The following is a 12,193-nucleotide window of genomic DNA, read 5'->3' as shown; positions in this document are numbered from 1 at the left end:
TGCTGTCTTCTATCGTGGAACTGTCAGGAATAAGAGTAAGGTCAGCCTGGGTGATTCATGTTGTATGTAGTTTCCTAGACCTACTGCCACAGGGACTTGGGCCAGTGAAGGAGCTGGATGGGATGAAACTTGCAACAGCATCTTCCTGAAAAGAGGTAGGTTCTGGTGCACCTAGTCGTAGACAACTCGCAAAGGGCCTTACACTGCCCTGTACCCAACAGGGCAGCTGAACACCTGAAATTTCACCACAAGGAAGCATTTTGGACCTGGAATAGGAGTGGATAAACTCGTTCCTGTAAAGGGGCGGACAGTAAATATTTTAGGCTTTTCAGGCCCTGTGGTCTCTGGTGCAAACCACTCAACTCTGCTGAATGAAAGCGGCCACTGACGATGAGCGACGGGCATGACTGTCATCCAGGACAGCTTCTTAGCATCACTGAAATTAACCTCACAGTCAAGAGTCACTTACCAACGGAGAGACGTTCTGAAAAATGCCTCATTAGGTGATTTCGTTGTTGTGCAAACAACGTAGAGTGCACTTACACAAACTTAGATGGCAGAGCCTATTACACACCTAGGCTATATGGTACTGATCTTACGGGACCACTGTCATATATGTGGTCCATTGTTGACCGAAATGTTGTTATGTGGCGCATGACGGTATTTATACAACAGGCAGCCAGCAGGCCGAGGTCTGCAGGCTGCAGCTTGCAGACCCTTACCCTAGAGGAACAGTCACAGCAAAGAGGCCCGTTCTTGTGCAGCTCCCCTCCCCTGCCTCCACGTCAGTTCATCGTACTTGAGTGACGACTGCCATCTCAACAAGCTGGACTGTGACAAAAACCCAGGCACTCAGTCTCGTCCGCTCCACAGGTTCCTACCGAGCTGCCGTGCCTGGTCGTCTCTGTTCCCACCTCAGGCAATGCCCCACTTCCTATTTGTGGCCTCAATCCAAAGCATATTTAATCTTCAAAATGCCATCCTCTGGAATAAAATTTATTTTTCCTCTCTACTTACTAAGACCAGTATTCTTTTTTCCTTTGGCTAGTTGATGGTTGAATAAATAAAATACACCTGGGGGCCGGCCCCTTGGCCGAGTGGTTAAATTCGTGCGCTCTGCTTCGGTGGCCCAGGATTTCGCCGGTTCGGATCCCGGGCGCAGACATGGCACTGCTCATCAGGCCATGCTGAGGCGGCATCCCATGTGCCACAACCAGAAGGACCCACAACTAAAAATACACAACTAAGTACCAGGGGGCTTTGGGAAGAAAAAGGAAAAATAAAATCTTTAAAAAAGTATATATATACACATATCTGGACAGTGATTTAAATAATAAACAATACAGAGAGAACTGTGTTGGCCTATGGCCATCAGAGACTCTGTGTAACCTGCCTAGCCAAAGGAAAGGCAAGCAAAGTGAGCGAGGCACAGGACCAATGGAAGGATCTTGGGTTTGTTAGGACATTTAGCCAAAGCGTCAGCCTGGGAGCAAGCATTCCTGGAACAGGTCCTTCCTCTCCATGGGTCTCAGCTCCTTGCCTAAGGGGATAGGAGCTACGATTCTATCTAAAAATCAAACCTCCTGGTGGGTGTGAGGATACGTGCCACCCTGGACCTCTGGGAAGGAAGAGACGGGAATGCCATGCCCTTGCCTCGCCCCTGGGAGCTGGGGCTGAGCCCTGCTCCCTCGGGAGCCCTGAGGCAGAGCTGCCCAGGCGCGGGGCTTCAGTCCTGCTCTCTGTCACACCCCGGGAATTCCCACACCGGTTTCTCTGGATTCAGTGAGTGGCCTGGACCTCGGGAGGTGGGAGGTGGACTGACTCCTGAGAAGCCAGCACAGCACCTGGCCTCACACGCAGCGACAGAGAGAACACGAAGGCCTGGCTGGGATTTCCTTTCATTTATCATTTCTGTAGGTTATAGACAGACATTTAAGTTCTCAGCAATAATTTATAATAGTAACATCTCATATCTCAATTGTTGGAAGAACATAAAGACAGAAAAATTAAAGCACAAAGAGAGACTTCAAAAAGGAGGTTACTATAACATATCACGGGAGTTAAAATTCAAAATATCAAAGACTCCACATATCGGAACAAAACATAAAGCCTCAAATTTCCCCGTGAGCCTATGAGCCTGAAATTACAAAACACAGCAACTGCCTAAAGGAGGGAGGCAACGGTTCTGTTTTCAAGGTGAGGAAACAAGGAATGCTTTGGTAAGCAGTCCTTCGCGTGCAGACATTCTCGCTCTGTTGTATCTCGAATGACTGCATGTAAACACGGGCACTGCACGTATCTGAGAACAGGTCTCACCAACTTCTTCTACTATAGATTCGTCGACCATCTTTAGTCAATGAGAAAAGTGATTTAATCACTTGAATTTTAAGTTTAAAAAAATTAAAAGTATTTCCAGGGACTCTCAAAGCTCAATCTCCCAAGGTATAAAATGTTGTACATTTTTGAAATCTGAAGCCCTCAAGTTTTTTTCTCTGAGATAAATACAGGACAGAGAAGCTGCTCCTAATAATGTAAATGCTCACATACTGTGCACGCATAGCCTTAGAAGTGTGTGAAACAGCTCACGAGGACCCTGGAGGGCATCCTCATCAGTCTGGACCGTGACCGTGACACAGCTAGGCCGACTCCCCGCCCAGCCCCGCTTGCGGGGTCAGCTTCCCTGGCACTTATTAACCTGTCACTCTTCAGCCAGTTCTTGCTTGGGGGATTCCAGCTCATTCAATAAATCTCTGCCAGCCGCTCCAGCTTTCGAAGCAAAAAGAATTGCTCCCTGTTTAAAACCGAGGTTCTTCAAACTTCGGGCATAATCTGCATATATGGCAGACACGAGTTTCTGTAAGCCAGAGTTAAAGGAAAGAAGGGCAGAAAGGGCGTGACCACACTCCACCCAGGCTCCCGCAGGCAGGGAAGGAGGCCCAGCTCCGCCGGGACGCTCAGGAGGGCAGCACCGGGCCAGTGCAGGCACACCTGCTGTGGGGGAGGGCAGTTCCTGGCTGGGGAGGCCATGGCTCAGTCTGCAACCAGCTGAGCCCAAAGCTTCTCCTTCGCCTAGACGACCCAACTAACGTCCTCCCAGTTTCTCCACGACCTGAACACAATTAAAGCCCGGAACAAGACAGAGACCAGCAGAGAGACTCACATGCCCACCCTGGTGCCATCTGAAAGGCTGAGAGGCTGGCAGTTTGGGGCAGACAGAGCCCCAGTCAGTGAGGTTCTATTTACAAAGCCTGCCCCGAGGCAGCAGCTGCAGACAGCTGGGTGCCGGGTCTTTAGACGCCCTGCTCCACTGTGCTCTGACATTCAAATGCTCCTTCCATCTACAGTCAACTTCGCCAGTGTCTAGATACTTGATGTTGAGTAAGTTCAAGCTTAGTTTAATTTTCTGTAAAAAATATACAGAAAACCAATATCTGACACGTAAAGAGGCCACAGCGTAATAATTCAAGAAAAAGGGCAGTGAGAACAAGTAGGGCTCTGCAAACACAACAAACTGGGGGTTGTATTCTCAAGCCCATTCTTTTCAAGGAACAAATGTGACTCAAGCGATGTCTGGAAGAAATAAAACGCTCCTGGTTAGAGGAGGGTTAGAGGAGTGACACCTGCATGGCACATCTCCTTAAGTGCTGTGTCTTGGTCGACATTAGATTGTCGCTGTGGGTAACCGTGAGTCCTTCTTTCTTAGTTATTCCAATATGTATTTTTCAGATAAATATAAACAATTTTACTCCATGGAGTGCGCTGCTTTGAAATGATACTATTTTAAAGTAGCAGGCTCTTATACATTTCCTAAATTATTTTCTTTATCTTTAAGTTCAAACAAAACATTACAACATGTGGGATCCCACCCCTCTCAGTCCTTCCTGCCTCCCGGTCCAGCTGAGAGCTGACGCCAGCAGTGGAACGACCTTCTTTCCCTCCCTTTTCTCCCTCTTTCCTGGCTTTGGTGAATCAGAATATGGATCCTTCTTGATAAAATTTAGTTCCTGCCCAGGCAGCAAGACTGAGAGGAATTCTAAAACCCACTTTGGCATAAACACCCTGGCAAAGGATATCTGTGTCCCCACTGACTTCGATCGCGCCGTACTTGAGACAAGCTTCCACAAACAAGGCAGCTCTGTCGAAGTATCTCATGCTGCTCAACAAACAAAACAAGGGTTAGGCTTGTGATTTACGGCATTTGGGGTAGAACCATCCAAGGGCACATTTCTACGTAAAGACTTGTACCCATTTTCCCTGGAAACCCGAGTGCTACGTAAGTTGCACTAGCACCTTCCTAAGCCCTGGCTTACAGAGGAAAGGAGGGGACAGTACTCATGTCTCCAACCCTGAGCTCTTTTTTATTAATACTTAAAAAAAATTGTCAAATAGCTGAAATACACAAAAATGTACAGAGATAGAACAAATATTCAGGAACCCCGTGCTGATTTAACAAGCAATCTTTTGCCCTATTTGCCTCAGCCTACCTCCTTTAGTTTTAAATAAACCAAATGTCCCATAACAAGAGAGGGGTATTACCCTCCAAGATTTTCAGAGGGGACATCTCCAACTCACCACTTTCTGGGACCTTTCCTACCGTTCTCCAGCCTTAGTTTCAGTTGCTCCACTGAAAGCTGAATTGTCCCCAGTTCTCTGAAGACTTCTTTTACATTCAGACTTATTTTACATACAAATGTAAATTACATTTACATTACAGGTCCCTGTTAGGTCTGACTAGTATGTTGGTAGGAAAACAACATAGCTCCTAGACCAAATGAGGAATGAATAAACAAGGGCTCTTCCATTCTCTCTAGGTTTTGTAATAAACCTAAGGTATACGCTTCTCCTTTCATGCCACACATGGAGTCCCACCACCCACCCAACAGAGCCTCGAGAATATGGCGTGATCAGGCACGGCCCTCCTGACCAGCCACGGGACACGTGCGTGTACCTGTGAAGCGTCTCGGCCACGCTGGAGAAGCAGCCCAGGGAGAGGAGGACCAGGAGGGCCTTGGACTTCTGGTTGACTTGCGGAGAGCAGAGGTGGTCGACCCACCGCTTTAACACATCTGCGCACTCTTCAGAGTTCAAACGGACCTGCGAGGGAGACCAAGTTACAAAGACATCCTGCACTACACAAAGGAAAACAGAACTCAGTAGAAACGGCATCTGCTCCGATGAAGCAAATGAGGCTCTGCTTTATTAGCACACTGCCCTGACGCAGCTGCTGACTATGAACAGGAGTGAGAAGAGCCTGAGCCTGCGGGAGGCAGGGGCCCGGCAATGCCTCTGGGCTGTGGTCAGGGCTCACACCCCAGCAGGGAGAGCAGCCAGCTGCTTTCACTTCCATGCAATCTCCATTTTTCCATTAGAAGAAATGTAATTTATACTCATAAAGAACAGGAGGATGAGAGTTGTAAGAAAATATTTGCAAAAGAGCTTTACAGTCAAAAAATACTTCATAATCATGAGTCAAAAGTTCAAAACTGAATTTTTCTTTTCTTTCTTTCTTTTTTTTTTTTTTTGGTGAAGAAGATCAGCCCCGAGCTAACATCTGTGCCAATCTTCCTCTATTTTATATGTGGGACATTGCCACAGCATGGCTTGATGAGCAGTGTGGAGGTCTGTGCCTGGGATCTGAACCCAGGAACCCCGGGGCCACTGAAGTGGAGCACTTGAATTTAACCACTATGCCACTGGGCCAGCCCCAAGACTTAACTTTCTCTCCCAAATGCTCAAGGCATCATCTGGAATCACCTACTTTTGCAAGCCAGGCAGCCCGGTTCCACTCGCCGTACGTCTGCAGGTAACGGCAGGCGTCTGCAGCCTTGTCTATCAGGCAGAGCAGCTGAACCCCCTCTGGAAGACAGAACAGCAGCCCCCTCAAATGACACTGTGGCGCTGTCTCTGACAAGCCACTAAAAAGTAACATCACTATTTGACTTCATCTAGTCTTGTGCATTTCATACCTACTGAAGACATTCTCAACTTAAATTTTAAAATAAAATATTAAAATAGAGTTCTACAATGTTGAGTTCTACCACTCAGGCAACCAGCGCAGGAAGCACAAATGTAGTCCAGAAAATGGCCAGTAAATTCTCTCTCTCACTGGTGTTCATTGTTTTAATTTGCCCGGGTTTGTCCAATTTATGCTATTATTTTGGTATTTATTAATAGTGCCCCCTTTCACTCTTAAAAGTGTTCTGGTTTAGACGATAAAATTATATGGCCATTGTATAATTGGCTAGCAATAATCTATTTTTCTCTACCATATACAAAAAAAAGAGAGAAATATCCCTAATAATCACCACTTTGCTGGGAAGGGGCCTCATTTCCCAGAGTGCTGACGAACATGCCCACAGAGCGGGCCTTACCTGCCAGCTTGCCGTTGGCAATCATATTAGTTGCCACCAGCTTTATGGTGCTCTGGGAGGGGCCCGATGAGGTGACAGTTGTGACCAAACAGGCCTTCAGCGAATCACAATAATAATGCTGGTTGTCTGCACTTGTTTCCAGTAGCAACTGCACAGCTCTGTCTGTCTAACAAGAGAAACAGTTCTTCTAATTCTGAGACCATTTTCCTCCAACACAACATCTTTTAATTCAAATTTGGAACGCTGAAGTCTATTGCTGAAAGGCGACTTTCACTTGCAAAAGCTGCTCATGAGTGCTTTGTTTCCGTATACAAAACTCAACAGAGGTGCTGCACCTCTTCTTGGGACAAACGGAAAACCACAGCCTGGTTTATGCCGGTGCTCAAGGGACAGCTTATTTTAGCTCTGTACCAGTCAATTCAGAGACACACAACAAAACAAAACAGGCTTCATTTGACCTCAAGGAGGCCAAAATCACATGCTGGTTAACCACACATTTCCGGTGTCTCACAAGGTCTGTTGGTCTTATTTTGAAAGTAAGCCTAAATTTACACTTATACTTCCAGGGACGCACTATCTCACACACACACACATACACACACACACACACACACACGTGATGCTCTGAAATACGAATCAATTAGCAATTCCATGAAACATCAAAAGACTTATAAAAATTGCCGTACTTGACCCAAGAGAAGTAGCTGGTCGGTACATTTCCTTGTATGATCATAAGTTGACCGTTTTACTTCCTGTAGATTAACCCTCTCCAGCTGAAATTTCTACAGTAGGAAAAAAAAAAAAGGAAGATTTTGAGCCTGGATTATAAGACTTGAATTATTTAAATTTTACTATACCTAATGAAGTCATTTTAATAAACATTACTTTGACTTCTGAGGTCTTAGACAATCAACTTTACAGAAATCCAACAATTCAGTAAGAATTTGAAAAGAAAAAAATGTTGAAATGTAGTATCATTTGTATGCAAGTCTGCCTGCTTACAGAAACTGGCACTTGAATACAACTGGATGAAAAAACCCTGTGTATTGAAGTACTCTACTGGAGGTTAAAGAAATTATGAAGCTATGTGTCTATATACAGAGAAGTAAATTCAAACCAAGTGAAAGAAATATTTGTTATTTGTAGAAAATTAATAAAGAGAGAAAATTAAAATGAACCCTCTAAGTTAAAATGTTAAGAGAAAGAAAAAATTAAAAGACTGTAATAAAATTTTAATGTGTATTAAAAAACTCAGTGAGCGTTTACGAGCTTTTCAAGTCCTGAGTCAGGCTTTTGTAAGCTAAAGTGCCAAGGGACTCACTTCTCCCATGTGGACCTTAACTTAGTTCGGAAGTTTCCCAAATTTAAGATACTTACAAAGACCTAAGTAATCAAGACGACAGCTTTAAACTCCATGAAGTGTCCTACCTGAAAGTAGGCATTTTCACAAAGGACATCATAACATATGTCCAGTGGGTTGGTCACCCTGTGGTCCCGAGGAGCAGTCTCTGTGGTGGCTGGTGCGCTGGCTGGCGTCTCCCAGCACAAGCTGTGCAGGTAGTGGGCCGCGACCGTCCAGAAGTGCAGCTCCGATTCATCGCCGTAAAGCCTGAGGGGGGAAACCCACGTTCCCACGGAGCGCACTCAGCCACTCGCGCCTGGATGGGGGCTGCGCACCGCAGCCTGAAATGCTGGGGGCACAGTGCTGCCACATGACAGACATGAAGTGCTGGGGGCACAGTGCTGCCATATGACAGACCGTTAGGGACACTGGGTGTGCCTGGCAGGGTGAGGAAGGGAAGCAGCAAGTTCTCCAGCCCCATTACTGTCTCCAACAATACGATGGGCTGACTGCACAGGGCCCGTGCCCACGCAAGCCTCTCTCTGTTCTGTGTTAAGAGCAACACGGCGGTTCTGAAGCCTGGGCCACTGTTTACCCACACGCCTTTCAATCTGGACCACAGCTTCGCAGCAAGGAACAGGTTCCTCTTTGTAAGTCACTAGATAAGGTGTGGAAATAATTTGCAATTCATTCTTTGGGGAAAGGAGGGAAATGTCTTTTTCCTAAGGGACAATTCTACAACAGTGAGGAAGCACAGGTTATTGCTTCTAAATATAACATCGGTATAGTTAAGGACAGGCCTTTTGTAGTGGATACTTTAAAACACATTTTAAAAAGCTGTCTGTAGGAGGGACTGTTTTCAATAGGGAAGCTCTAGAGTTCACATTTAAAATATAATTTTTTCCTATTCCTATTACTACTTTCAAAATTAATTCTAAGTCAGATCTAAAGGATGAACTGATATATTTTTCCAAAATCTAAGAGTTGCTTGGTCTTAACTAAAAAACCCTCAATAAGAGAAACAAGTTAACCTGAAATTCTGTCTCTTAGACAGAAGTCTCACACAGTGTTACCTTGAAACGAGCAGGCACCTCTGCAAGAGTGTGAATTCCGGATCAAGCAAGAGTTTCTTTATGTCACTGCAGACAGGAAGCCAGGCAAAAGCAAGACAAAATTTTTGAATCAAACAATAAAACAAGGAAATGAATCAATATACTCTTGAAATGGAAAATTCCACTCAAAGGCTATGTTTAGAACTCAGGAAAGAAGTTACTTTGCCATGACCTTGAAATTACAAAAGCTTCATAGGGCTCAGAGGGTGTCTAGGCTGGGAAGTAGAACCATCAACCACCACAGGGGAGGAAGGCTCTGATTCTGGTTTACATTCTTGCAACAGTTTCAAAAACTCATGTTTTTCAAAATATGAACAGCTATCTGATTATAGGAACAAGAACGTCATTGTTGATAAAATGATTTTGCTAATCAGGAATAGTATATGGAGAGGATGCATTCAGAATTTATTTTTGAAACTATTCCAAAAATAAAATATTTAAGGAAGAAAGGCCAGTGTTTTTATAAATTGATAGTTCTAAAACATCCAAATATAGACTATTCATAAATCAGGGCAGGGAAGGTACTTTTTAAATCTATTCTTTTCCATTTAAAAACAAACGTTAACCTTTGGATACAGAAAACAATCAAGTAATTATTTTGAATTTGACATCCATAAAACATTCTATTATGGCTAATTTATTAAATATTATAATTATGTGTGACAGATTCTAGATTGCAAAAATATATTGTTTTACCAAGAACTTCTTGTAGACTCATATTTTTCTACTACCTTTGCAATATTATTCTCAATGCATACTTTTAAAAGCTCTTGGCTCTAGAGAGCACATTAACTTCTTAGGCAGCACTGTGCACACAGCGCCTGACACAGAGAGCCTACTTTAGAAGAAGGAAGCCGGCACACAAGAAGCGCCCTGCGCGTGCTCTACTCTGAGGCTTCACAGGGGACCCGTGGTGGAGGCAGGCTGCTGCAAGGACACTAACACCACAGCTCCTGCTCCTGCCCGGACACGAGACCAGAGCCATCTGATACTTCGGAACTTGTGGAAGACAGATGTTCTGTCACTGTAACTATTAAATAACTACTTTTTCTACAAAACAAAGATTCTAAAGGGAAATAAACTTCTGTGAATAGAATGGTTTTTCTCTGGGCCACTAGAATTTTCTAAAACACAACTTATTTTAATTTTAAAAAGCCTAAATTATTATATTTTTCTTTCTTATATTCTCATCTTCTAATAAAACATAGTTGGAGTGCTTACTTAGACAATGAATTCAACTGCTCCTGAAGGAGATTCTTTATTTCTTCATTTTCTGGATAATCACTGTACAGAAAAGATCCTGAATGAGTTATCTCTTCACTTATAACCATTTATTTCTTCACCGGGAAAAAGTTGTGGTAATATAGAAATAACCTCTTTGAAGTCCTTAGTTAAAAACCTAGTTATAGATCAAAATACCAACAGTCTACTCAGGAACCCAAGAATTATCACTAATAGCTGCTTCTACCTTAGTGAAAACAAAGAAATGAGTAAAGAGAGTGTCTCTGGCTATCAAGAAACCAGAAAATTTATCAGAGGGTTCTAAAAACTACCATGTTTAGATTCATGTTAATAAGGAACTTGGTGATAACTAAAGGAATCTGCTCATTCCACTCTGCAAAACGGACGTTCCTTTCTCTCATTCATTTTCTCATTCATTCATTCCTGGAGAATAGACACCTCATCGCATTACTACTTTTTTGTTCCCCAACCCATGCCTGCCTGTGCACTCCACACGGCTTAAGTTCAATGACACTTGTGAGTTTAACTAACAACCACTAATAAGTTTCTGTGAATATCTTTTTGCAATAAGGCAGGAATTGAGATTTATAAAACACAAAATACCTCTGCAGTAGGCCTATTTTTGCTGCTTTTAAAAAAAATTTTCAGCTTGGCCCCAATTCCTCTTGGCCTCAACTGGCCCTCTTCACGGTCATTATGCCACAGCCATGTTTAGACTGTGAGAGGTCCACGCAGCCTGTGTGCTCACAGCTGCCAGACGCCCACTTCCATGAGGCCCCAGCAGGGAAATGAGAGGCAGACCAGGATTCTTTCAGTGTGGCTGCCACCTCTGCCTCAGCTTGATTTTCAGGTTCCTTGCAGTACAGGCCACTCCTGATTTTCATGGGTGTCCTACAACCCCAAGAAAATTAAGAAAGGAAAACAAAAATGGAAAAAACTTACACATGAGAAATGTCCAAAGAAAACTGTCCATTCCAGGGCTGGTGTAACAAGAAAGCTTTCAAGGCGAGGGAGGCCCTAGGAACAAGCAGGTAGGGGCACCACACAGGCTCTAGACAAGAAAAAAAAAAGTTTTGTTTTTTTTAAATAAAATAAAAATTTATTCTACTACGAAGTCAGCAGAGAACAGGGTACAACATGGGGTGGGGGGAGAAACCGTGAGACTGCATCTCCTATCCCCCAACATGCTTTCACCCGGCGACTTCACACCCACTAATGATCCTTGCTTGAAGCAAGTATTACGATAGGAGTTGCAAATTGGTGATTTTCTAATTCTGTCTACATTTATCAGCCATCACTCTTCTGTACACATGAGCTTTCTCTTCTTGCCCACATCCCCTTCTCTCTCTTTGAATATTACTATGGAATGATAGACTGTTTTTAAAAAAATCAACACTGATATCAATACTACAAGTATTCTTGTGACGCCCAGGCTGCCCCAGATTTGATAATGGAAGTCCCTCGAAGCTGGTTTCTGTATCCTTATGATAGGTTGTCATTGGTTTTTGAACCCCTCCTTAATTTCTGACTCATCTTGCACATTTTCTGCCTCTGTTCTGGAACAAACTGTCTAAGGAGCCCTGGTTCTTTTCAGTCAGGAAATGGAATTTATAAACCAACATCTGGGTGCTAAGACTGCTCATTCCCATTGAAATGTCATTGCTTCTAGGCCTGAAATTAGTGTACAGAGCCAGAAAATACATTTTCTTTTAAAAGTCATGAATTTATACTGGCCCCTCCAATTCAAACCCAGTCCAGGAATGTTCCTCCTCATCACCTCCTACTCCACTTATATCTCCCTTTTCCCTCAGCAGGAATCCTAGTTCCCCCAAATTGCAATTTATTTACTAGTTTGTTCCAGCCTGTAATATGCACAAAACAGTTTCAGAATTATTAGAGCCACTGTTAACTACTCAAACATAAAGTTCAAAATTCCTCTGCAACTGCTCTTTTTCTCAGAATATAAAATGCTACGGTGCACAGTGAGACTTCCGTTTGTGTGGTTATGGTACCAATCGGTTGTACTGTTAAGTTCAACTGTTTCTTTTCTTTTCTGCGTGAGGAAGACTGTTGCCAAGCCAACATCTGTGCCAATCCTCCTCCATTTTGTATGTGGGATGCCACCA

The 12,193-nt window shown here is 43.8% G+C and overlaps 1 protein-coding gene across 1 annotated transcript in view; it reads right to left on the bottom strand.

Annotated features, from left to right (window-relative positions):
• Positions 1-1,886: 1,886 nt before the first annotated feature.
• Positions 1,887-12,193, bottom strand: part of WDR11 (WD repeat domain 11) — a 56,971-nt gene continuing 46,664 nt past the window's right edge. The window contains exons 20-29 of the mRNA XM_046653725.1: positions 11,010-11,118; positions 10,047-10,109; positions 8,787-8,852; positions 7,800-7,980; positions 7,058-7,153; positions 6,372-6,537; positions 5,759-5,856; positions 4,949-5,094; positions 4,074-4,153; positions 1,887-2,856 (exon numbers count right to left, since the gene is read on the bottom strand). Of these exons, the coding sequence (XP_046509681.1) occupies positions 2,699-2,856; positions 4,074-4,153; positions 4,949-5,094; positions 5,759-5,856; positions 6,372-6,537; positions 7,058-7,153; positions 7,800-7,980; positions 8,787-8,852; positions 10,047-10,109; positions 11,010-11,118 (1,163 nt within the window). The 3' untranslated portion in view covers positions 1,887-2,698. The remainder of the gene's footprint in view (positions 2,857-4,073; positions 4,154-4,948; positions 5,095-5,758; positions 5,857-6,371; positions 6,538-7,057; positions 7,154-7,799; positions 7,981-8,786; positions 8,853-10,046; positions 10,110-11,009; positions 11,119-12,193) is intronic.

This window comes from Equus quagga, chromosome 2, assembly GCF_021613505.1.
Source record: "Equus quagga isolate Etosha38 chromosome 2, UCLA_HA_Equagga_1.0, whole genome shotgun sequence".
NCBI lineage: Eukaryota > Metazoa > Chordata > Mammalia > Perissodactyla > Equidae > Equus > Equus quagga.
This window is presented reverse-complemented; position numbering and strand designations above follow the sequence as displayed.